The 27,700-nt window shown below is 36.7% G+C and overlaps 1 protein-coding gene and 1 long non-coding RNA gene across 2 annotated transcripts in view; both read right to left on the minus strand.

Annotated features, from left to right (window-relative positions):
• The window catches only part of SLC5A12 (solute carrier family 5 member 12), a 33,109-nt gene extending 26,944 nt beyond the window's left edge, over window positions 1–6,165 (minus strand). The window contains exons 1-3 of the mRNA XM_084893605.1: window positions 5,543–6,165; window positions 1,554–1,619; window positions 277–328 (exon numbers count right to left, since the gene is read on the minus strand). Of these exons, the coding sequence (XP_084749731.1) occupies window positions 277–328; window positions 1,554–1,619; window positions 5,543–5,881 (457 nt within the window). The 5' untranslated portion in view covers window positions 5,882–6,165. The remainder of the gene's footprint in view (window positions 1–276; window positions 329–1,553; window positions 1,620–5,542) is intronic.
• The window catches only part of LOC311627276, a 570,423-nt gene that overhangs the window by 378,112 nt on the left and 164,611 nt on the right, over window positions 1–27,700 (minus strand). The gene's annotated exons all lie outside the window — the stretch shown is intronic.

Genomic DNA, 27,700 nt, shown 5'->3' on the forward strand with positions numbered 1-27,700 from the left:
TAGAAGTTGTGCATGTATAATACCAAAGCTCCCATCACTATAGTGATTACAATTAATTAAACTGTGTGTTTTGGACCACGTGAGCAAAATCAGGTAACTCATTGTTTGCATTACTTTCAATGTTCAACTTTGAGAGGTTTATATTGTGACTCCCATGGTATTCAGGGCATCCCAAACACAGGAATGCCTCCCCAAGATGTTTTGCGTGTATTTCTCAAGACCAGCATGCAGGCATAACCGCAGTGGAATGTACCCAAGGAAATGTCGATAACTCACCTTGATTGAGAGCCAGAGCAGGAGCATACACCACCACTCCTGTGTAGAGAATCTGGTGGAGAAACAAGCATGAGGTAAACACTGAGAGGTGAAATGGAAAGGAAAGCTGCCTAGAAAGTTTTTTATTGACCTTAAAATCAATTTCCTTCAACTTGTTCACCAAGCATTTCATTCCCATCCCCTCTAATTTGAAAGTTGCTGACCACTGTAACTTGTCTGCAGAAGGGGTATATGTGTTAGGAGGAGGAATAATAGGGTTCGGCTTTTTAAGATTGTTGCAAATTTGGGTATTTTATAGCAAGATTTGATGTGTTTCTAAAGGGTAGAAAAATGGGCTTCAAGTTAAGTTTTTTATTCAGTCTCCCTCTCTCCCTCTCCTTGTCTCCCCTTCTCCCCTCATACACATATCACAATGACACAAATGTGTTTTAGCAGTTTGTAAAGTATGGATTTTAGGAAGATGGAAAGCATCTGTGAGGAGGAAGTACTGTGCAGAGAAGACTAATGATGTGGGTCCTAACTCCCAGAACTGCGACCACTGCGCTGATGGAAGTGGGTGCAGTGCCATTTCATTTTAAATGAAATTTCACCAGTTAGAGATTTATGTGAGGGCTTTAAAAGGTAAACACCTATGAACAGATCGTAGATCATTCTTTTCATCCTTTTACAATATTTCTCTCAAATCCTTCAGCCTGTGTGAACAGGACTTTTGATTAAGAAACAGGAAGAAGGTTATCTTTCAGCAGAACATGGTTGGTGAGTAGCTCGAAACTCACCAAAGGTGTGCCACGTGCAAACTGAGGCTGCACGAGGGCTCCCCAGAGCCTGGGAGGGGGGAGAGGAGTCCAGAAGGGGAAAGTGGGAGTATTGGTTTAGAAATATTGTCTTCAAATAATTTTCAACAAAACAAGTATTTCTGACTCAACTCAGTTAACTAGATTTTTTCTTAATCAGCTAACAGACCATTTCATATCTTCATATCCAAAACAATGTATAGAGATTAAAAAAAACTAGTTGAAGTAAATATTAAGAAAATGCTTTGCTTTTTCTTTGAGGTTCATTATATATATTGGTTTGCTATTGTTTGCATGTATATATGGGGTATATGCAATGAATAACTAGATGTAATCACATATCTTAAAAGTGTTAACCTTAAAAGAAATTAGTTTCTTCTTAGTATCAAATTTCTCTCTTAATTGAGTTAACTATGCCCAGAAATAAACTAACCTGTATCTTGTCACTCACAATTCCACATTTGTAAATGCCCTTATCCTTACCGTCTGCACAATGTAGATGACTGTTGCTGCATAGCGAACTCCTTTGTTGAATCGTAGTTGTAAGTACTAGAGAGAATAAAGAACGTGCAAAGAGTCAGTGAGTCTTACATAGAGAAGTTTCTTCTTTTTTTTTTTTTTTGTTATTCCTTTGAGTTCAGTGCTTTGGATTTATCATGTGCGCTTTTATGCTATATACATGGATGAACAGAAAGAATATGGATTCTTTAAAGTCAAATATATATTAAAGCTCAATGCCTGTTCAAGCTTCTCAAGATAGTCAGGGAAGATAAATAGGTTGCTTAAAAAGAAAAAAAAATGAGCATTCTGGCTTGCTACTCAGGATTTTCCTACTGGATATACTAAAGCCATCATCACCTTTTATGTTCCTATTGCTCCAAAATTCACTTCAGGCCTTTATTTCATCTTTTACAGACTAGAGTAGTAGCTTCATAACTGACCTGAATTTCAATCCTTCCCACCATTCTATCAGCCACATTGCTTCTCTTAATGGAACTCTGCTTATGTCCCTCTTTTTCTTAAAATCTTTATTCTGCATTGTGGATACTTTATATTCCAAACCTTCTATTGTCTGATCCATGCTTTTCTTATCTCAGTAAAGCTATAAATATGGTATGGAGAAAAAGATATATGGGGTAAAAATCCTAAATAAATGAAAAGATTCCTTGAATTCTACTTTGAACTTTGCCACTATCTCACTCATTGTTCTAAGCATCTGGTTTCTCATCAGTGAAATAAGAGAGACTGTTCCAACTGTATAATTTCACATATGAAAGAAGGCATTGACTTTTCAGAGCATTAAATGGCCATCTTTGCTGTGTCATAGCTATTACCGCAGTTAAAAGTAAAATGGAAGTTCAACAGAAAAGTGGCATGCTTTGGGTTTGCATAGGTAACATTTAACATAATGTTTGATTATTTTCAAAACCCAAAACCTGATTTAGTCACATCCTTTTCCATCTCAGGAAATAGCAAGTCAATTTTCCATGTTGGTTCAAGCCCATATAACATGGAGCATGGTTACTCCTCACTTTCTCTCACTGTCTACATCCAGTTTATAAAATAATCATGGGGCCTACCCACAATTTCAAAACACAGTTATTTGCATTCTCTCCTCTGCCGCCACTATAATACCATCATCTTTTGTCTAGATTATAGCAATACCCTACTAATTAGACCCCCTATAAATAGGTTCAGCAGTTAAAAACCCTATAATCATTCTTAATATCAAGTAGTGTAACACTCAAAATACAAATCCCATCATCCCACTCCTTTGCCCAAACGGCAATGACCCATATCACAGTAAAAATCAATTCTTACAATGACCTAAAAGGCTTCATAACATTGGTTAAGACCCTATCAGACCCTAAATATCTATTTCACAACAAAGATTTTATAATATCATTTACTATGCTAAAATAAGATTCAATAGTGATATCATATGCCTGTCCATCTAATTTCTCATAATTTAAATATAATTGCTATGATACCAGAATCTAACTTAAAGAGAACTAAAAAGGAAATAAATTTACCAAAAAAGTCATCTATAATGCTTAAAACCACTATAAAAGAAGATATTCAGAAGTAATATCCTGTGTATTCTTACAACAAAAAAAGTTTGAATTGAAGAGAAAGAAGTTTAGAAGCCATTTAGTTTAATAAGTCCAAGAAAAATGAGAAAGTATGTAGACCAGACACCAGCCTCTAAACTAGTGTTAGATATAAATAATAATAAACTGGATTTATTAGCGTGTGATTAAAAAGAGAAAAAAATAACATAAATTAAAGTGGAGACAGCATGATGAGACTAATTATAAACTAAGTGTAGATAATGAAAATGTATAATATTGCAAATGAGTGGAACCTAATATATAACTTGAGGGTGAGAACAATTCCTTATGCTTTGACAAGGGACAGGATGGTGATAAAGTAGCACAGATGGCATATCTTAGTCTTGAAATCCCACTGTATATCAAAGCGTTTAAATCAATTGGCTTCTGCCATCTAATAACCACCCCAATACTCATGGGCTTAAAAATAAAGGTTTTATTATTTCTCATAATTTTGAAGATCTGTTGAGTGATTCCTCTACTTGTTTTCCCTGAGCTCTCATGGGGTTGGAATCAACTGGAAGATCAGCCGGGTGAGAAGGTCCAAGATGGCCTCACTGAAGCCTCTGGTTGTTAGTTGGCCATGGCTGGTGACTAGGGTGTCTCTATTTCCCTCTGTATTCCCACTCATGCCCCAGAAGCTAGACCACCTTAAACGGCTTCCTGGTATAGCAGTGTCAAGACAGCAATCCAGGAAAACAAAGACAGAAACTTTGAGCCTAATGAAGCCTAAGCTAAACACATAATTTCTGCCATATCCTGTTGGTCAAAACAAATCACAAGGCCAAGAGCTGGGGGGAAAGACTCTATCCCCTCCCATATTTAGTGCTTTAAAAGATCCCAGAAAGAATATTTATGGAACAGGGAATGGATGATGAACAAAGAAACAAATTCAAGCTTCAATAGATAGACTAAATCATAATACAAATATGGGGACAGTGCCAACAACAAACATAATAATACAAAACTTTGATGTGGCATTTACTGTTTGCCAGGATGTATTAAAAGAATTTGCCTATGAATGTCAACTATAATTAAAAAAAATAATAATAAAAAAAGGTTTTGCATTTACTCCTCAGAGATGTCCTTTGAGATAGGTGATTTCATCATCACGATTTCACATATGTAAAAATCAAGTACAGAGAAATTAAGTCATTTTCCCCAAATCATGGCAGAGCTAGCTAGCATTCAAAGCCAAATAGACTTGAATCTGGAGTCCATACTTTTAATCCCTATGCCAGTTCTTACAGAGCAAGAGACAATCCCAAAATAACTCCATATGTACTTTGCATAACCTTGATTCCTTACTATTAGAGAATTAAAAAAAATATGTAGAGGGCAACAAACTTTGTAAATTAATTTTATATACTAAAACCGTATAGGCAATTCCCATATGTAAATATATTTTAAAATAAGAAGTAATCAGCTTCTTCAACCCATGTTTGTCCCATGGAGGCACTAATATTGTAAATATTTTTCTATTTCTATACTAATTTAATAATCATTTCGCTTACAAAATTTATAAAAACACACACAAAAAAGAAAAACATTTCTCTTCTGTTAAGAGTCCTCTGCTGTGACTTAGTAAGGATGTTTGATAAAGAAAATAAACACTTTTTTTCATAAAAACTAATATTTATCACAAATATTACATGTACAAATTCAATTTTTAACTCCATATTTTTCTTAAGAATTATTTCAAAGTAAAAACATGACTACCTCATTTCCTCTTATTAAAATAATCCCCACATTTGTATAATTGAGCAATTCTTTCTCATTAAAATATTTTCTAATTTTTAAAAACATTATAATTTCCCCACTAAAAACTGGAGCATAGTAATAATTTATAGTAGAGTGCTCAACTCTACTATCTTATGGAAAGAGATACAGACAAATTGGGTTCACAGTAGGCTTGACTCACTATACAATCATTCACCTGTATTATCTCTGTTTTCTTGTGGAAAATGACAACATTCATAATACCCAGAATACGTTAATAATAATATAAATAATAACTTTAGCTCTCTCATTGAGAAGCTCTTAAAAGTTATGCAATGCATTCAGTAGTCATACACAGGTTCTCACTTAATCATTGAAATGTCCTCCTAGGGTTGGCTCTATGACTTCGTACTCTAGGAAAAAGAAACAGGTATGTCTGTATCCAAAGCTTAAGCTTTCCCCAATAGCATTGTAATATTTTTTCCTAAAAATAAATGAGTATATTTCAATTACCACAGATTATCATTAAGAAGGTGTGTATTATTAGAGGCGGGGGGGAAGCAAAAACAACAAAAGAGTGATTAAGTGGAGAGAAAATAGCGCCTCCTCCCCAAACAAAGAATAGGGGGAGAGTTGTCTTACCTCATAAGTGCTGGTGATGCCAGATCTGTAGAACACAGGCAGAAAGAGCTCTGATGTGAAGATGATGACAAAAGTATACGCAATGAAGAAGAGTGTGAAGGAGGCCCCAAAGCGGTAGACCTCGGAAGGGGCCCCCAGGACAGTGACAGCTGACATGAAGCTGGCTGTCAGAGACAATGCCACGGGACCACAGCTCATTTGTCTTCCCCCAACAAGGAACTCCCTTGAAGTCGCCTTCTTTCTCTCCTTAATAGCAAAGAACACCCCGATTCCAGAAGAAATGATAAAGAGGGCTGCAAATACGACATAATCCCAAGCCGCAAAGTTCTTCACCTCCATGCTGGGAAGTTGGACACCTGAGAATTGCTTTCGACCAGGTCTCAGGGAAAAGTTGCTTCCAGCAGCAAAGCTCAGAACAGCAAATGCTTTGCTGAAAGAGCAGACTAACTCTGTGAAGAGAACAATGACCTTTGTGGATCTTCAAATACCAAGTTGCACGCAGGGAAGATCTCAAAGGTTGACTACAGAGAGGAATCTGGTAATGGCGCTGGAACCAACAAATGAGAACTTGAAATCTGCTCCTGACCTGGAGCTGTCTGTTCCTCTACTCAAGCAAATGCTACAAAGAAAGAATTCAGATGTGTTCTGAAATTAATAACCAAGTGGGAGGTGGGGGTGGGCAATTGGAGGTGGAGTGGACTTGCCAGATAACATGCTCTTTTATCTCCTAGATTTTTTTAAAAAAAAAACCTTAAGGTTAAACATTACTGGGAAACAGAGGTGATACAGGTTGACTACCTCAGCGTTTTAAATTAGTCAAATGGAATCTGTAAAATGCAAACACAACCCCCTCAGTGGTGTCTTAGTTCTGAGTGAGGAAGGGTGGAAGATGTGAACCTGCATTTGCCTGAGGCAGTGAGTGTGGAGGGAAAGGAGCAAAGACCAAGGAATCAGGAGACCTTTGCTCAAGTCTGCTGAAGCTTCAGTGAGCTGTGGTGTTGTTAACAAATCATTTAACCTTTCTGAGACTCATATGATCAAGGGAATAATGCTCCTACAGGGTTATTATGAGTCTTTACGTGTCTCAAATTTCCTCTTCCTTTTTTATCTGATATTTAAAATGAAAAAATAATATTTACCTTATTGACTTACTGGAAAGCATACTGAACTTAACAGTTGATTCCCTCTTGAGCCTAGGCTTCAAAAAATAGACTTACCAAAAATTTATACATTGTTTGTAGTCCTCAATCTTCTCCATCTCTCCTTCATTTTGACCAATTTACAATACTTGTACCTAAAGGCTTAGTTAGAATTAGGGCCAAGACAAATGAGAGAAGGTGGAAATCCAGTCACCAATACTTGTTTCTGCTCTGTTGATAAACTCTGTTGATTGCTCTAAAGTACCCCCCAGCAAGCAGTTGGTGGCAATTGCTCAATGTTGTTTCTGCTTCACTTTCCTTCTCAGAGGTCTTTCCCAGCCCCACATCAGCAAAGCCTATCAGTGCCACAAAATCTAGTTCATGTCTCCTGTGCTTCTGAAAGCCTTTCCTGACTCACCCTTCTTGCTCCCCCACCCAACTCCTGTGGGGTGCAACCTTCCTTGGTACTCACTTTTGTAATCTGTAAGCACCCTCACCTATTTTAAAGAATCTCTCTATGTATGTCTGTATGAGTTGGTCAGCTGTATAGATAACTAACTCATTGAAGATACAGGTACAAGTCCTGGTCAACAGAGTGTAATGAATAACAGCTATTGTAGAAAATTAAAACAATAATTTAAAAAGAAAAAGAAGAGGGAAAAAAAATACTGATTATGCCCAAGGCCAGAAACATTTCCTATCAAACATAAAAAAATTCTATTTTTGCTTTTGAGATCCAGGTAACTGAATAAACCTTTGATTATTTGTTTAGTCTAGATACTGTCTTTACTCCCTACTTTGCTCCATGAATTTAAATTAGGCCACAGAAAGCTTTGATGGCTGAAATGTGCTTGTAGCTACAAATAAACATGCAAAACCTCTCCCAAGAGCTGTATGTAAGTTTGCAGAGTTGATATGATCTGGGTTAAGGAAAAGGAGGTCTTTAATAGTTTTACCTTAACCTAAAGCTTTTCATTACTTTCATCATAAGGTATTCCAGTTGTATAACAGGTTTTTGTTGGTAATCTCAGCAGAAAACCAGAATTCTGGCTTTCAGAAGCTTGACTATTTTAAACACCACCTAAGTATTAGTGTTGAATCCACAAGGCACATAAATAACTTGCACAAATCAGGTGAATATTAATTCCAGGCACTATTATTACATCAGTGATACTTCCAGGTTAAATACCAGGAGCTTGAAGTCGCAGAGCAAATCAGTACTGCTCATTGTTTTTAGTTAACCTGCACCTACATGAATTTTGTTAGTCTTGGATTTCAAAACACTAGGGAAGCAGAGTGGCTAATCGTTTGGGATGTGAAGGAAATGTCTGCCCCTGCTTGCAACATTTTGCTGATTATAAGGCATTGCATCAATGTATTCATTTCACTCTCACTTATTTTCCATTTTTTACCCTTTGAAGTAAAGGCATAAAAGAGAATATTGGTAGAATTCCATGTCTTCAAACTCTCTTCCTCTTTCTTATAAAAGCTCACTCTATGCAAGGTTTTTGCTGATTATAAGGCATAACATCAACTTTATTAATAACTTTTCAGGGAAAATAAAAGAACCAATACATTCAATTCTACATCAACTAGAAAGCACATCCCTACAACAGAAATATTAACATTGGAGGGGGAAGGGGAGGAAGGGAAACATGCTTCTTTAGCCTGAGGAAACTCCAATATTTCTTACACCCTCTTGCAGGTGCCACAAATGCCATCATCAACATTTTATTCCTTTAGTGTAAGATTGTTACACCTGCCACATACACACTCCCCTATTAAGTAGGTTAGATTTAAAATTGTCATTAAAAGTTTCTGTAGAGTAAAAGAGTACTACAGGGTGCACAGAGCAAGTAAATTATATTGGAAAAGAGGAAGGGAGTTTGAGGATATGGAATGCTACCAACAGAAGGAACCTGCAAGGATAGAGCATCCAAAAAAAAAAAAAAAAGATACGATGTTGCTAATACCATACAATGCATACCATGTTTATTTGGGCCTGGGATAGGAAGGAGGAAAATATACTAGGATGGGCCTTGGCTGTCCAGTGGAAGCAGGAGTAGAGTAGTAAGGTAAATGGATGTTATTTGTTTTGGTTTTGATTTTAAACAAGGAAGTGGCAAGATCAAAAGTGTGCTCAGAGAAGCTAATCTACTCTAATAATTTCACATGATGAATTTTTTTTTCCCTCCTGTGGACATTATCAAGGAGGGAATGTTCTCCAAGAACTCCTCACAATGTGAGTTAAATGGTTTACATCTGAGAAAATGGTCCTCCCACAGAGTGCTTCTCTCGACAAACATGCCTATCTAACAAGTCCCTAGGATACAAGCTGGTGACTCCAAGTTATAGTGGAACAGGAATTACTGCTTTGTATCAAATTGCAAAATGGCTATAGCCATTTTTGCCTCCTGAGGTATACTGAATAATTCCTATTTTGAAGAAGATAATTCTATATAATGCTTATTTCTGCTTATGAAGACTGATGAAAATGGACCATATCCAAGAGTTATATCATGAAAGAAAGAAAAAACACAAAAAAAACAATAACAAAAATAAACAAAACAGAAAATCCACAGATTCTGCTCCTTCTTGGAACTGCAAAAGACATGACACATAGTAGAGGTCTCTTGATTGGCTGGCACTTTTATGGATATAGAAAGGGTAGGTCTGAGGACCAAGTGGCAAAGACAACGAAACTCCACTTATAGACAACAGGCTTTCTTTTTTTCTTTTTAAATCCTGTGGGAATGGTGCTGGAACTTGGCATAAAAACAAAGACAAGGAAATGGTACACGAATCTGGCTGGTGGCAGTGACATTTCTCAAAACCTTCCTTCTCTCTCTCTCTCTCTCCTCTCTCTCTCTGCTCTCACCCTCTCTCTCTCTCTTCTCTCACCCTCTCCCTTCTCTCTCTTTCTCTCTCCCTCTCCCTGTTTCTGATATTAAAGAAAGGTTTGTCCTGTCCAAGTGGCTCATTTGGTTGGAGCATCATCCATACACCAAAAAGAGGTTGCAGATTCCATTCCCAGTCAGGACAAATGCCTAGGTTGTGGGTTCTATCCCAGTCCAGGCCTGTATAATACAACACAGGCAAGCAATTGGTGTGTCTCTCATGTCAATGTCCCTCTTTCTCTTTCTCTCTCCCTCTCTCTCTAAAAATCAACAAAAACATCCTCGGGTGAGGAATAAACAAACAAACAAACAAACAAATAAATAATAGTTATCCGGGAAGGCTGGAGGATTTAGAACATCCATGAGTTGACACTTGAATTTAATTCACATACTAGAAAGATATTTGTTCCCCACGCCTTTGTGACATAGTTGAAAACATCCTTTTATCTGCAACAAAAGACCAAGTTTTTGTCTCCCTTCTCACTAAGCCATCTTATGATATTGGATATAACTAATTTCTCTAGTTTTTAGCTATAGCATTTTTTAAATGATGGTATAGCATATTAATAATTACATTATTGGAATAATGTAAGTAACTAAATCACCTTTTCAAGTCTTCTCAAGTGTGATCTTTTTTGACTAACCTACTTAAATTGCAGACAACCACATTCCAAATCTTTCTTTCTACTCTGTTCTTTCACCACCCCCGCTGAGAAATGTATCTCCTACTATATACTACATGATATTTTAAATGTTAACATTCCTCCACAAGAACATAAGCTCCCTAATGGCTTTGTTTATTTTGTTCTCTGAAGTACTTTTGGTACCTAGAAGTTTCTCAATAAATTAAACTATATGAATTTAAGTAGTGTTTAATAATCTATGTTTAATTCTTGTTTTACTGAAAAAGGAGAATGTAAGGGTAATCTATGTTTAGATATATAATCTATGTTTAATTCTTATTTTACTGAGGGGGGAAAATAAAATAAGAAAAAATATTCTAAGCTTTTTTTTAAAAAAGCTGAAATATTTTACTGCAAACACATTTTGCCATCTAAATAAAAACTGTAATTTATATCCCATCCTATCAGATTCCCAGGTTTATTCTAGTTAAATGTGTCTGCAGTTACAACTTTATTTACTCGGTTCACATAGACTTAACTTGTGTGAAGAAATGGTAACTACAACTTTAAAAGGCAAATCGCAGAGTCCAGCAGAGAACATTATTTAATATTAAAACAGACTAATTGAGGCAAAGTTCTTCAGAAAACAAGTAGAACATTCAAAGGGAATGTCTAATTGGGAGGGCAATTGAGCATGGTGATCAAAGTCCTTTGCTAATTGTCCTACAATACCAAGCAATTCCACTGTTGTAGAATGGCAAAGGGGGAAACACATCATGATTTACAAAGGGGCTTGATTTTGTTAAAGAAGCATAAAAGGAAAGGATTTTTTTTGTTTGATTCAGGCTTTTAGGCATTAAAATAAAAATTTTGAATAAGCTTCAAAAGGTCATAGAATCTCCTAGGTGTCTGACACTTTTATATATTACATGATTTTGACTTTATACAGCAATGAGAGGCTATAAAAATGTGTCACTAGTCCCATTTCACAAATGAAAAAAAATAAAAATAAAAGCACATAAAAGTGCTTTGCCCAAGGTCAAGATCAAGGTCATACAGCTGGTAAGTGGTAGCTTTCATCGTAATTCTAACCTGGGGTACTCCAAGTTCAATGTGTGTGTTTTTTTAACTGAGTTGTTTTTTTTTTTTTACAAAGATTATTTCAGCTTACTCACTTTTCTAGCCTTGATAGGAGGCCGTTCAAATGTAATAGAGAAAAGTCTGGGTCTACCTTTCAAGCTGATCATCAACATATCTCCAGTGAAATAGAGCAGTAATACCCAAGGCCTCTTGAAGATCTTATGATATTTTCATATTCTCAAGAACGAACCTTATAAATAAACAAATACAATTTCAATTGAAATAGTTTTAATATTAAGTGACTTTTAATACTCCAATTCTCTTGACTTGCACTTGAACATACGATATAGTTGGCGAGCTCAGACATAATTTTATCAGTTACCACAAAAACACTTTAGTCCCTCATTTCCTACCAATTTTATCATGCCACTCCTGCCATCACTACCCACAACCATGAATGAGTAACTTTGGCATATTTTTATACTAAAATTTATGGAATAATTGTCCTTACTACAGATATACAAATAAATCTGTCCCAGCCTCAAAGGCAGCTTTGCAAAAATGTGTTGTATATAGTAACTACAATGTATATTTTTTCCATAGTGACTCATCTGAAGCCAGGATTTGGGTGATTAATTTATTAAGTGTTTAGTGTCATCATTGTCCTCCATCAGAAGAGTTTGAGAGGTAATAACGGAGGTCCACCCACAATGGTCACTCATTGTAGGTGCTGGGTTTCTCAGTAATATTTGTTTCTGTGCTGCCTGGAATGCTATTCTAAGAAATCATTTTTTGGATTTCTATTATCATTCCATGATTTCTAATTTGATTCTAAAACTCGATTTCCTAACTATATTAAAATATTTATTTAAAATTAATTTTAATATATTTATAAATATATTTTAATTATATATATATATATATATATATATATATATATATATATATATATATATGTTAAAGCTAGCTCTTGGTGGCTCTGCTTATAATTTTGGAATAACTTAACAAACTTAAATGTGATTGACACATATTTTTTATTTTTATTTATTTTTAAAATTTCTTTATTGATTAAGGTATTACATAGGTGTCCTTATCTCCTCATTGCCCCCACCTCCCACTCATTCTTTCAAAAGGAGGACTAGAAGATGTGTCTGGGCCTAGTTCTACTGCTAACGTGCAGTGTGAACTTGAGTAAAAACAAACAAAAAAACCTTTGTTAAAATAAAGACACTAAAACTTATCTCAAAAGGATATTTTGAAGGTTTCATACTATTCTGTAATAAATATTCTAAAAGCAGTATACAAAGATACTGGAGCAGAGATATAAGACCAAGACTTATGGTCAACAAGGGGTATGTCAGGCACCGGGAAGGGAGCATAAATTCAGCTGACTTCCTGAAATCGCCTCGGGCCAACTCTTAGGCCAGTAGTTGGTACTTTGTTTCTGATCACAGGAGGTTCCAGAATGTTCTGTTTTGCAGCCTCCACCCTCTGGCAATGTCTCCACTGGGGAAAGACTTGCAGAGAACTCGCTTTCCCCCAGATGCACATCATGCCCACTCAGGTGGAGGAAAGCCTACACACTGCAGCTGATGTGCTTTGATGCCCTGATGTCTGCCACTAACCCTGACTTTATTGCGTGTTTATTTTTAGTCCCCAAGGAATAAAAATGCCCCACATGCCCTTAGGATTAACGTCAACCTCGCTTTCGAAGGAGGAAAACAGAGAGCAAGTAGACCTCATAATACTTAATAATAGAAACATCTGTGTGTGTTAAGTTTAGAAATGCCTATGTGATGTATTCATAAGAATCAACAGACAGTGATCCTACTCAAGAGGAACAATTCAATTTTCAACTTTTAGAAAGTGTGGCTCTGCCTGTCCTTTTATGATAAGCCTGATATTCTCTTTTCCTCAGAGTGCTCTTACTGTATTTGATTAAAGGGTTTTGCTCTTTTTGGTCGTGAGTAACCAACTGAACTTGCAAATCTGGCATGAAATTAAAAAAAAAAAAAAAAAAAAAAGGAGGGAGGTGGCTTTTAAAATTCAACTAGTGACCTTGTAAGGCAGAAGTAAACATTTAGTTTTAAGAAGACAGGGTATCATTATTTGGTCAAATTTGGATTATTTCCCAAGCTCTGCCCCACATTAAGGTTTGAGAAAAGCTATGGAAACATTGAGACTTAGTTTCTTCAGATGTAAAATTGAATTATACTATGAAGAGTAACTGTGAGGATTAATAAAATAATGCTTCTAGCCGAGGCCGGTTTGGCTCAGTGGTAGAGCATCGGTCTGCGGACTGAAAGGTCCCAGGTTCGATTCCCGTCAGGGGCATGTACCTTGGTTGCGGGCACATCCCCGGTAGGGGGTATGCAAGAGGTAACTGATCAATGTTTCTCTCTCATCGACGTTTTTAGCTCTCTATCTCTCTTCCTTCCTCTCTGTAATAAAAAATCAATAAAATATATTTAAAAAAATAAATAAAATAAAATAATGCTTCTGAAGTAGTTAAGATAATTAACACAGTATCAAGCATGTAGGTTTGGTTCAATAAATAATAACTCAATAAATAGTCTTACAAATGAGGATAAAAAGTACATAAACATGCAACTTATAAGATCTTACTTCATTACAATTTTAAAAACTTTGCTTAATAGTTTATATACAAACAGGCCTATTTTTTTCTTCAGTTAAACATTTATTTGTGGACTTTAGCTTTTGTTAGTCATTGTTTTATCTAGTAATAAGATATTGCTGCCTATCTACAAAGTTTCAACCTAGGGAATGGTCATTCAGTATGAAGAAAAGTTAGCATTACTTGTTAGAGTAAAAGAGACATTCTCAATAATTTTTAGGATCTGAACCATGTTGGAAGAAATTTGTCTATAAGTTTATTCTATGTCCCATCTTTCCACGTAACAGATGACTCAATAAGGTAGCACTATGCAACCATGTTTCCAGCCCATGGAAAGGAGAGAAGAAAAGTAATGCACCTTGTGGGCCACCTTTCCAGGTAAAGTGTATGTTCTTCAGGAGGAACCCAAATACCATCTGGTGCCCCCTGGCTTCTTGAAATGGAATCTTTATTTTCTCAGAGTTCCACTAATTACCTATGAATATCAAGAGAAACTTCTGGCCTGGCTAGTGTAACTCAGTGGTTGAGTGTCGACTTAGGAATCAAAAAGTCACGGCAGGCCACATGCCCGGGTTACAGGCTTAATCCCCAGGAGGGGGCATGCAGTAGGCAGCTGATTAATGTTTCTCCTTCATTGATGTTTCTATCTTTCTATCCCTCTCCCTTCCTCTCTCTTACAAGTGCATTAATTCTCAAGAGACTGTCTTTTCTATCTATCACTATCTATCACCAATATCACTCACCAGAACACAAGATTAGATGAAGGAGCATTTACTGACCTAGGGATACTCTCTTAGGATACCATATTCAATACTTTGGCCAGGACCCCAGGGAATGGTTCAAATTCACCACAAGCATGGCTCTTGTGAGACCAGAGGACGTAATGGCTAGGATGAGAGAAGCTGAAATGTCTGAGTTGCCATAGCAGAAGGTGGAGAAATGGACTAAATGGCTCAGGATCCCAGTTTAACCATGATAAGAAATGTCAAATGTAAAATAAGGAACATTCTACAAAACACATACACTTCAAGCCTGTCAAGACTAGCAGAAACAAGGTAAGTCTGAGGAAATGTCACTGAGCCTAAAGAGCCATGATGACTTCATGTCATGTGGTATTCTGGATGAGATCCTGAAACAGAAAAACACATTCGGTAAAAACTAGGGAAATGTAAATAAAAGATGGACTTTAGCCAGTAATAATACTGGTTTATTAGTTTCAATAATTGTAGATGGTAACGTAAGAGGAGAAATTGGCTCGGGGAATGAGAGGGATGTGAGAACTCTCTGTGCTATCCTTGTACCTTTTTCCTATATCTAAAACTATTTTAAAATTGAAAGCTTATTACAAATAAAAGTATTTTCAGGTTAGTGAGAGAACTAGCTATGCAGATATATTATGGAATGCCAGAAGACCCAGAAGAGAATTGAGCTTCGCCAGAAACACAGATGTGATGGGGAAAGAGGAACCAACATCTATGAAATCAGATAGGTGGAGAGGTAGTCACACATTTTGGCTCACTGATAGCAGTGAAGATGATGAAACTCTCAAGCCATAGAAGCTATGTAGCAGAATTAACTGGGATGTCAGCATTGTTATATCTAATGGCAAGGTTGGAATGGTAGTCAAGGAGGCTTACATAAATGAGTCCTAGAGATCATACATAAACACAGTGTCTCTCAGGGCTCTAATACCTGGAGACCTGAGGCATCAACATGTCTCCTGAAGTCTGAACTACAGTGAGTCCACTGGGTCCATGAATTCACCTGGTGGTTATTTCCTCAAACCATGAATGTATACTTGTGATCGACATCCTTGGAGTAACCCTCCCATTGGGCCCTTAGCCTGTGGGAAATTGCTAGTAGAGCTGGGAAGCCAGTAGAAACTGTTGAAACTGCATTCCCCGCCTGCTAAAATAGTAAATCAACAACAGCATCATATCCCAAAGGCAGAGAGATTAAAACATTATAAGATTTAAATAAATTAGTTTTACTTCATTTTTCAGTCTGGACTCCTGTAAAAACCAGATGAATCCTAGAGAATGACGTTAGACCATCAACAGCTCAACCAAGGAGCATCCATAATTATGTCAAATAAGTTTTTTTGTTTTGTTTTTTAACTAGATTCAGCTGATATAATATTGCTTTGGGTACAAGGTACATGATCATTAATTTGGTAAATATATTCCTTTCTATCCTATCAGGATTGAGGATCAGAAACAGCTGACATTCACAATAAGTGAACAACAACATATTCACAATTTTACTCCAGGGTTATGGTAAATCTTCTCTCTGTCATAATATAGAGAAAGAGATTTGGACTATCCTGGAATCCTACAAAATATCACACTGATCCAACCCATCATTGACATCATTCTGATTGACTTGAATATGCTAGAGGTGACTAACATGCAAAGACCTTTAAGACACAAGTGCTGCAGACGCTAGTAGATAAACCCTAAGAATATTTAGAGACCGGCCAGTTTAGGAAAATACTTTAGGGAGCCAGAAGTCAGGGTTGTATCATGACTTTCCCTTGCAGTAAAGAACAAATCATGTACACTACCTCTTCTTCCACAAAGAAGTCTAATTTATGAAGTCTCTTTTCTCAGAGGGCAACTCATTTCACGCTTAGGAATACTGTGCTGGCCTAGGTGTTAGATGCTGTGAAAGGATGTCAGCTTTATTTGGGCCCAGAGATTAAAAAAGCCTTTGGCAGCAAATCTAAGATGCAGGGCCTGAGGCCTGCACGTAGGTCACAGTATTTCCATTGGTGGAAAAAGATGCACGGAGGAATTTGTCAGGCCATAGCAGAACCAGGGAGTATTCTCCCGAGTCCTGTACTCTGGTAGAAATATCAAGCTTGGCCCAGTCAGCATGGCTCAATGGTTGAGCACCAATGTATGAAATAGCTAGGAAGCTATACTTTGATACCCAGCCAGGACACATGCTCATGTTGTGGGCTCAATCCCCAGGAACTGTGGGCAGCTGATCAGTGATTATCTCTTATCATTTATACATATATATATATATATATATATATATATATATATATATATATATATATATAAATAAAAGAAAGAAATAGCAAGCTTGGCCACAGAGACAAGTAACCATGTTTTTGAAACTTCCTGCCATGAACTGGGTTCCGTTGGACTGACCATGTCACAAAGCCAGGTGGTAATTCCAGCAGAAATCCATGATAAGATAGAAATTTCAGGACAGAGCATAAGCAGGACCAAGTTTGTTTTAAGGATGGATCAACTTGGTGTCCAAGTGGAAGACAAAAATGAGCACTGGCCGGGATACAGCCATACCTAGAATTGCCTCTGGACTAGCATAGTTGCTCAAATAGATCAATAAACCACCAAGTGGTTACTGTGGGCCACTTTCAAACTTGGAAATCCCAGTGGTTCATTCTCAGGGGGGGAAAAAAAAAAAAGAATATTTAATCCAACTGTGGGTTTTTCTTTCCTGTTCACATAACCTCAGACAGCACCACCCAACCCCCACCCCCTACCCCCCCAAAAAAAGAAACACTGTCTTCTCTTCTTGATTTACACACATAAAATCTTGAATAGGGCTTGTAATAGAGCAGAATTTACTAAAGCTCTGGGAGACGATGGGGGTGGGAGGGCTGTGTATATCACCTCCTGCAAACAACTTAAAACTGAATACCAGCCATCCCTATTCTTAGAGTTATTTGTTTGTTGCCATTTTTACATTTGGTTAATCATCCCCTCTCCTTCTGTTCCTTTCCTCCCCCCCCCCCTCTCTCTCTCTCTCTCTCTCTCTCTCTCTCCTCTTCAGGAGCAAAATCCATCAGCATACTAACCAAATAAAAATCCTTCTATTTTTCTCTTCAGAGTAATTCGGCTTGGATTAAGAAACAGGAGCTTTGTCAGACTAACCCACTAACTTCCTATTCCTTCATGAGCTGGTATTGGATCATCCCGCTAACCAATTCATTTCCTAGATATTCTGGGGTTCTGTGTCCCTTACCCAATCTCATCCTTTTCCTGGGCTAGACCAACAGAGCCATATGGTCACTGTCTTAGCTACCATTGCACATGCCTCACAGTAGAAGCACCTGCCCCTGCATCACCTAGGCTTCTACTGAGCATGCCCCCAGCAGGGGAAGTTCCCTTTTGTTGTTTTTATTCTTCCCCCGATAATGACCAGTAATGATCTTTCCTGCCTGCTTCCAGGACTAGGTCCTGAGGGTGAAGGATGCTGTTGTCTCCTAGGAAACCTCTGAATGCTCTGAAGCAAGCGGGAAGGACACTTCCCAGTTGATCAGGCTTAATAGACTCTGGTTCCCTTTACTACTCTCCTTTTATTAACATCTAGCTAAATACCTATGCTAACATGTTCATTTATAAAAAGAGTTAGCCAGTCTCTCTTCAAGATTCTAGAATGGTAAGGCATATGGTATAGAGATATATGTAGATGTATGTGAAGTACAATATTCATGCAATTTTTCTAAACATTTAAGCAAAAACCAAGTAATTTTCATCATGTCATTATTTTAGATGAAAGAGTTTATGGCCTGGGTGAACTAGACAATTGCCCTTCCCTTCACTTTACTTCTGCTGTTCATGAAACTTTGGATTAGAAAATTTTCAAAAATCTTTTATAAATCTCTCCTTCTCTCTCTCCAGATCTTTCTCAGAAATTACAGAAAACACAAGGATTCATTCTTTCCTTTTCTGCTTCCTACTTAAGATCCAATATTTAATGTGAAATATTAACAAGATAAATATGTATCTCTATAACCACCATCACCCATCCTCTATAAAAAAGGATAATATGCAAATTGATCCTAACAGCAGAACAACCAGGAGTGACTGGTTGCTATGACATGCACTTTTCACCAGGAAGCAGACACTCAATGCAGGGGCTGTCCCTGGTGGTCAGTGCACTTCCACAGGGGTAGCTCCGCTCAGCCACAAGATAGGCTGGCAGCTTCAAGCACAGTGGCAGTGCTAAGGATGTCTGGTTGCAGCTAAGCCACAGTCAGACATCCCCCAAGGGCTCCCGGGCTGCCAGAGGCATGTCTGACTGCCAGCTTATGCCCCATCCTCTGGGGAGAGGCCTAAGCTGGCAGGTGGACATCCCCTGAGGGCTCCTGGATTGTGAGAGGGTGCAGGCCTGTTTGAAGGACCCCCCTGCCCAGTGCATAAATTTTTGTGCACCAGGCCTCTCGTTTATTTATAAGATGACTATGTATTTTTGCAGTGAATGTGCCTATTAAGGAAGGTGTAAAAACAGGCTTGTGTTTTTGCTGGAGCTGAAAAATGAATGAGGGTATTAGTCAGCAAAATATAGTAAAGCCACCCCTGCTCATACTTTGCAAAAGAGTTAGTTCTTAGTTTTTTCTTCATCCAACATGTTATAACTTGATGAAAGGACTTTAGTGGCTGTTAACAGAAGAAAGGGAATTACACTGCCCAAGTGACTTGAACTTGTGTCATATATAAATTTTAGACTTCATTAAAAAATAATGTTCGATCAAAAGTAAAAGACACAACAGACACACTCACATTGGCATTTGGAAATTAAAGTGTAAGCATCAGACAATTATATCGATATTTTGATGTTCCAATTTTGACAGAACACAGGTTTTCACAGAGCAATGGTTATATAGGAGGGGGCAAAAGTAGGTTTATAGTTACTCACCTGGAAGAAGACATGCCTGTTATTATTATTACAACAGCATTATTTACTCTGTGCCTCACATACTCATAACTGCAAACCTATTTTGCCCACCCCTGAATATGAGGAAGAGGATTGCACAATCTGTAGATTAGTGCTCTAGTGCCTTTGTGCTGGACACATCAATTTCTATGAAATGGTGCTATCCATCAAAAGAGTTAATTTTATCTCAAAGATTTTCTGTGAGGCTCAAATGAGATTGGGCTCATGAACAGATTTTAAAAATGGATCTGGTCAAGTGTGACAGTGAATTACTAGAACAAGACTGTCTCTACTATCACGTATGGAATGGCCAGACTTCATAAGTACAAACCCTGACTTTACTATTTAATTATTCTGTGACGACACAAATTACTTTGCCTCTACAGGATTTTTTTTCCCTGATCTGTAATACACAAACTTTAATAGCAAACTCTGATAGTGGTTTAAATTAGATAATACATGCTAAGTCTGAGTCCCTTCTAAAGCAGATTGAACCAGTCATTTCTTTGCTAAAAACTGATTTTAAAAAATCATCCATAATTCTGACTGCAAAAAAACCCACAAAAAAACAAATTCTATAGCTTTAGAAAAACATCTTTCCTTTCAAAGTCTAACTTAATTCTCAATCCTCACTTTTGTTTTTTTTGTTTTGCCTTATCCATATTCATCTTTATTCTAGGGTTTTCATATATTCTTATCTTCATTGAGGTTAAAAAACTGAAAAATTGTCACTCATTATTTAGTCTAGATCATTTCCTCCAGAAAACCTTCCCTACTACCCAGAACAAAATTAATCATGTTTAGCCTATGCCCCTTTAAAATATTATGCTACTATAATATTTATCACATTATTTCTTTAATTTTTATTTACCTGTATGACTCTTCTGTTAAACTCTGCATTCCTGAGAATAAGAACTATGTCTGTATACTCCCAGAATTTCCAAAACTATATTGAAATACTAGTAAGTAAAGTTGCCATATCTATTGATTGCCTCAATTGTCTGGCTTTGTATGAGGTGTGTTAAGCAGTGTGTCTTTCTATTTCTTCCATCAACCCTTGGCAATAGGTGTCACTATTCCCATTTTATAAAGGAGGAACTTGAGACTGAGAAAGTTGCTTGAATTTTCCAAGGCCATATTATTAATAAGTGCCAGAAGTAGAACACAGATCTAGACCTGTATAATTCTTTTCATTATGGCTTACTACTTTCTTACACATGAGCTTTCTTTCAATTTCCAAATAATGAATATGCTTGGATATTACCCAATGTGTATACTAGTTTCTTCATTCAATTTCAAACCCTAATCACAGTCATGTTTCTGCCCCCTTTTTGCTCTGAAGGATATTATTGAATAACCTCCATAAAAGTCCCCCTTGCTAAAGTCTCATCTTTCTACAGTATGAGCTGTAATTTCACTTTCCCCAACTAGAAAGAGAGAATCCTTTGGGATTGGTAGCTCAGATGTAACAGAAATGAAAATATCCCAAGATTTTGTAGTGGCCTTGCCTATAAAAGCAGGGGTCTATTACTTCCTTGCTCTGAAGTACCAGATTATTATTATGACAAAACTACAAAGCAGGAACCACATACTCTAATGAACCCTTTCTTATTTGGGGAACTCACTTTGGCCTGAGGTTTGCACATAAATTCTTCACTCTTCTTCAAAGATCACTGTAGTAAATTAAGTAGTCATTGTACTTAACTACAAATAACATCGCATTCTTATTTCTAAATGTTATTTAACTAGCACTTGATCTCCTTCACATTTGACTTGCATAAGTTTTCTGATCTTTCCCCAGGTATGCAACATTATCTGCCTGCCAAATTTAGATAGATTCAGTTAAATTCTCTGTTGCAATCAAGGTCAAATACTGGCTTATGATTTAATTTTTATATTATAGAAAAAATCTAAATGAAAATCCTATTTTCTTCTCTCCCAGTTCTCTCTTTACCCATCCTATCTATTTGTAAATTCTTAATTTTATTAAGTCCATCACAAGACATAAGATTTTAATAAGCAATTCTATCTTTTTACCTTAAAGGATTAATTTATGGGTTTTTTATTTTTATTTTTTGGTGAGGAGGAAAAGAAGTGTTGAGTTACCCATAAAGACGAGCCAATTTGGCCAAAGTTAGACATTTGCTATTTTTTAAACACTAGTGCTTTTCTCTGTGTGTATATCTGTGTGTATGAGAGGGCAGGGCGGGGCAAGGATGGGCTCCTGACTCCACTGTGGGGCAGGGTGGAGTTATCCTCCATTAACTGGACCCTAGCGAATGTGTATGATAGGAGAGAAGGGGGTGGAGAAAAAGAAAGTGTCTGAGAGAAACAAAGACAAAGAGAGAGTTTGTTGCAGAGGAAAATAACTTTAATCTGAAATGCACATAATTAGAGGTTATCCTGCTAAATTTACATCACTTAAACCAGTGGTCTGCAAACTCTTTAGTCAACAGAGCCAAATATCAACAGTACAATGATCGAAATTTCTTTTGAGAACCACATTTTTTATACTTAAACTTCTTCTAACACCACTGCTTCAAAATAGACCCATTTAGGCCATGGTATTTTGTAGAAGAGCCACACTCAAGGGGCCAGAGAGCCGCATGTGGCTCAGGAGCCGTAGTTTGCTGATCACTGACTTAAACCAAGATTACTTAATAGTTCATATGGTTTTATCTGGTAATGCTAGGTTATTTAATTGCCAAGTTTTCCCCTTTTGACATTAGCTACCAGAAAGTTTAAAGCCAAATTATCTAGCTCACACCCCTGTTATAAGTGTGGCGCATTATAGTTTGGATCACAAGCCTTATTTATGATTCCTTCTTATATCCATTCTCCTATACTTTTTCCTGTGTTTTATCTCATCATTTTTTATCCAGGCTAATTTATCATCTTTTATTGTGCTCTATAACTCATTTCTATACCTTCTGAATTAGTAAATAGGTGTCAATAGAAGGTCTTTAAGCTGCAAATTAACTGAATACCTCAATACTAATTTCAAGGCTTTTTTAAAGACAAGTTTTGTGTATGCTCACTGTTTGCCAGGAGCCAAAAATAGATTAGATGTGGAATTTAGCTGTTAGTCTGAGAGGTGCCTCCAACTCACTTGGATTCTTCCTCTAAATTCTCTTAAACAAACTCTGCCTTTTGCATTCCAAGGGATTTTAGTTTATTTCTGGTTCTCCTTCACATTTATAAGCCTTTGAATCATACATTTTAGTTTACAAAATATTTTACAGTGACTCTTCAACAATGTTCCTATCTCATATCTCCATGCATTCTAATCTATCCTGCAAATCTACACAAAGTCATTTTCTTGAAATGCTATTTCTATCTTTCTCAAGAATCCCTATTTTTTCATCTTAAGGTGAAACTATTTTTCCTAGACTCCAACAGATCTAATTAGCTTGTCTCATTTACTTCTACCATATCATTCCTCTCTTTGCTCTCCAACATGAACCTTCCTCATCCATTCCTCTTCTTCCAATACTTCCACAGCAATGCCATTTTCACTATTGCTTTCTGGATGCTCTTCATGCAGTTTGGGTCTCAAAGGTAACAACCCATCAAAACCTGCTAGTTGTTTCATTATGTTTTTCCCACTTTTTCCAACTGAATTTTGGTCCTTGGTGGCAGACATACTATTGTATCACTCTCTTGGGTCATATCACTAAGCACAGTTTTGAGGGTTAGTATAAAATTAGTTGAGACTTAGTGAGCTTTGGTCACCTCACATCATAACCAAGTACTCAGCCAGGGCTATATCTTTTAGAATCAGCACAGTAAATGGCCTGAGAAGCCCTAGGAACTCTTTAATGGCCTGATTTGCTTAAGAAGTTCATGACCAAATTTGCAGTACAATCAGAGTTTCCAAAATGATGTAGATGAAAATGTCCATGGCTTGTGCTTGGTTCCTACAAACTATGATTGAATATGATCATGGAGAAATATTTTTATAAATAACTGTCAGAAATAGTGCATTTGAATTTTCTTTTCGTGAATAATACATTCATGTTGCTTATAATGCTATTGTTAGTACTCAAAGACACCGTACTGTAGTGATTCTTTCATCTTTTGGTCTCTCTCCATCAATTGTTTTATGTCTTTTCTCCCTTTGCCTGTCTTTCAAATTGAGGCATTTATAGATTTTAGAGAGAGAGGAAGGGAGAGGGATAGACAACTAGAAACATCTATGAGAGAAAGATATTGATTGGCTGCCTCTTATATTCCTCCTCCCCCTCACAGGGGATCAAGCCTGCAATCCAGACATGTGCCTTGACAAGGAATAGTTAATTTCAACAATAAGATTGTGAAAACAATATTCATCCCTGACATGATAATTAATTTGAAATTATGTCTATGAAATAGAATTATATCATATTTAAAATTTTTAAATATATATATATATATATATATATATATATATATATATATATATATAGATTAAAAAAAAACCACATATGCTGCTACATTTAATTATACACTGACAAAAAAGAGATGGAAGAATACATACTGAATTAGGACTGGCTGTAAAACTGGAATTTAAGGGCATGGTAAAAAAATATATATTTCATGGCTTTATAAATTTTATAAGATACCCCAAATATTGTTTTAATAAATGAATAAAAAGAGAAAATGTCAGGTCAGTGAGCAGAGATTTTTCATGAGCTGAAAGGAAGGGGGGGGGTGGAATTCCACAAAATCCATAAATCTTGGCTGACAGGAATAGCCCCTTTGGTCTCACCCCTTAAGGACTTTCTCCAGCAGCCTGGAAAGGCCTTATTCCTGGTTGGTTTCACACTGTGCATGTCAAGTGCCCCTTGAAGAAAATTCTATGTCAAGCTTGGATCTGCACCTCTTTATCTTCAAACAGTAGCAGATGGCAGCATGAGGTTTCATGAAGGAACGGTGGATGGGATAGCAAACCTGAGTCATGAATATATATGGGTGGCTTCAGAGGGAATGGAGGATTTTAAAATGAAGACCTTTTTTTCTGGCAGTAAAGCTAAGGGAAATGTTAAGTTCCTGTGTTGAAAAAAATAAAGGTAAAAAAAAATTTGGATTGATCTACTCAAATGATTTCTTCAAATTTAGACCACAGGCTCTTATGGATCCACAAAGATTATAATAAGGGTCTGCAATCCATTTTCAATATTTCTTAAAATCTAATGGCAATCATATATTTTATCACCATAAAACTGTCTAATAGTGCTAACACTAAGAGTTTTCCCTTGCCTAGAACCATCTCAGCTCATGTGGATACACCCTTCTATATTCTGACACAGAAATTTGTATGCTTTTTATAACAATGGGAAAATAATTAACAATTCCTTAAGAAATGGAACCTTTAACGTCTTTTGACAATGAGTCTCATGTACTTCTTGAACTGTACCCTGTGTTTAATTGTCCAGCTCATTTCCCTTCCCACATCCCTCCTGGTTTCTCTTCAGGAACCTATTCTGTACCTATCACCTCTAAGCAGCTCTGGTAAGACCTACTCACAATTCCAGGCTTCTCTTCCATGGCTCCTGCAGAAGTGCAATGGAATTTACTTGTTCTTGATTGGGAGCATGCTCTTCCCTACAGTCAGGTGGAAACTTTACTCAGGACCTTCTGCAAGTACCTGGTATAGGGGCGATTTTCCATCAGCAGCCACCAGAGGTCCAGGCTCCTGATCTGGAAAAAATAAAATTAAAAAATCTAGAACTTGATTAGTGTGGCTCAGTGGTTGAGCATTGACCTATGAACCAGGAGATCACAGTTCAATTTCTAGTCAGGGCACATGTCCAGGTTGTGGGTTCCATCCCAAGTAGGGGGCGTGGAGGAGGCAGACAATCAATGATTCTTTCTCATCATTGATGTTCCTATTTCTCTTTTCCTCTCCCTTCCTCTCTGAAATAAATTTTAAAAAAACAACAATTTTTTAATTTTTTATTTAGAAACCTAAATTATTTTGTCATGCCACTTCAGAACTTGGTATGGCTAAGATGGCTGAGAAAAGCTTTTAATAAAGATTTGTAGGGTTATCTTAAACATGAACATTTTTAAATAAAGTCTCACCTTTTAGCTCTAAAGTAACTGGAAGATTGTTTCTTTTGTTTGCTTTACATAGTCATTATGTCACTTAGGAGAAGTTTTAGAGGATAATTTAGCAATTGGCCACTTTGAAGGCAACTAATAAATTATTTTAGAGGCTGTTAAGAACTTGCAAAGATTAAACAACTTCATTATTGACCTCTAGCAGTTAACAAGTGTGACAAGCAGGTCTATATAATACAACATGAGGTTGACCAAAATATATGATAAGTTCTATAAAAGTATGGAGGAAGAATTGCTGAAAATATTTTATGTTTCTTAGAGAAATATTTAAGCTGGTTCCCAGATAGTTAATGATTTATTTTAAATAAAGAATGAAGGAATGGAAAAGAAGAAAAATCCAGCTATAGGAAACAGCATGAGCACAGGCTTGGAGACTATGAAAAAATGAATAGTAAAGTAGAGTACAGTAAGTACAGTATTGTTGCTGAAGTTACAAGTGGAGAGGATTATAATGGGAAGAAAGTCTGAAATGAACTTCAAGGCCAATATATATTTTATTGACCTGAATCCCAGGCTAAGGAGATTTAATTTATTTCTATATTCAGTAAGGACTACTGAAGGATTTTGAGCAAGAAGTATTTTCAGAACTGTGCCTTAGAAAGTTTATCTGGCAGCAAGTGGAAGATAGTAAGGTAGAGGCCAGGAAACCAATTACTAAAATAATACCAATGGCAGATGTTGAAGACCTAAAATAGTGCATAATGGAAAGGAAGGGACTGTGCTTTGGCCACAAAAACATCTGTAGGTTGAGAAGGTAGGCACTGAGATTTTTTTCTGTGGTTGTCAATTCCATCTCTGTCACTAACCAGAAGGAAGACTGAAGTAAATATTTCTTTAAAAAAAATGCTTTACAAAAGAAACAGAGAAAAAAAATTCAGTGTGCTTAAGGACAGAGATGGATATTCACATTTCTAAATACTTTTTTCTTTAAATTGTACCTGCCATTCAGTAAAGAAGGAGAATTGAAAAAAAAAAGGGGGGGGGGGAAAGAATTGAAAATTTACTGCTTCTGTGGAGAAATACATAATCTTTGGCCTCTTCATGGGAGGGTGAGTTTCAGAAGTTAATCCTGGGAAGTGAATTTTGAATAAACAATTCAAAATATGAACATGACAAGTTTAGGCCACAGAAATCAGAAACCTAAGACTAAAGAATGCAAGGACTTGAGGGACAATTACATTCATTCATGAATAAGGACTCATTTTATCTATTTTTCCATTCAATAGCTTCACTCTTTGTTTATGACCAATGCCTATGTTTTGTTACCCATACCTGGCCCATCAATCACATCCCAGAAACTTATAAAAATACCACAGCCAGCTAGCAATTTCCATTACCTTTAAATAGCCAATATGATCTCAAGTCATTGATAAATTCCAAACAAAATCAAATTTAATAGAGCTTACTTTTGTGGCTTTATGATTTCCATTAAATTTCCAGAGATATGTAAAACAACTTATGTTTATTGTCATTACCTTCCTTTTCTAAATCCTCAAAGATCCCAGGGACCTTGGGTGAGCAAGAGTTCTAACCTTATTTCAGATAAAAAGGAGGCAGAGAGAAGGGAAGTAAGATCCAGGGACATAAAAGTGTCCTCAACTTACTATCATGTAAGCCTAAGTAGCTTTCCAGGCTAAGGAAAGAAAACCAATCCTATGATCTGTTTCAGTGGTTGTTTTTTTGTGTCCCTAGATTGTGAGACTGCTTTACATGCTATCTGGATTCTGATTTATAGGTAGAAGGCCAATGGCTTCCCTTTGAGCCCTACTTTTGTCTACAGGTGTGTTTCCTAAAAACGTTTATATCAAAAAAGCAGCTGTGTTTGATTCCACAACTTGCTTAGCTAAATTCCCCAGGTTGCTTGAACACTGTCATGTGGACACATTAGTGCTGTCTTTGGATCACTTAAACATAGCCATCACAAAGAAAAATTTAAAAATAAAAAACAAAAAGATCAGAAAGAAAAAGCAAACAAACAAATAAATAAA

This window comes from Pipistrellus hanaki, assembly GCF_964339955.1.
Source record: "Pipistrellus hanaki genome assembly, chromosome: 9".
Lineage (NCBI taxonomy): Eukaryota > Metazoa > Chordata > Mammalia > Chiroptera > Vespertilionidae > Pipistrellus > Pipistrellus hanaki.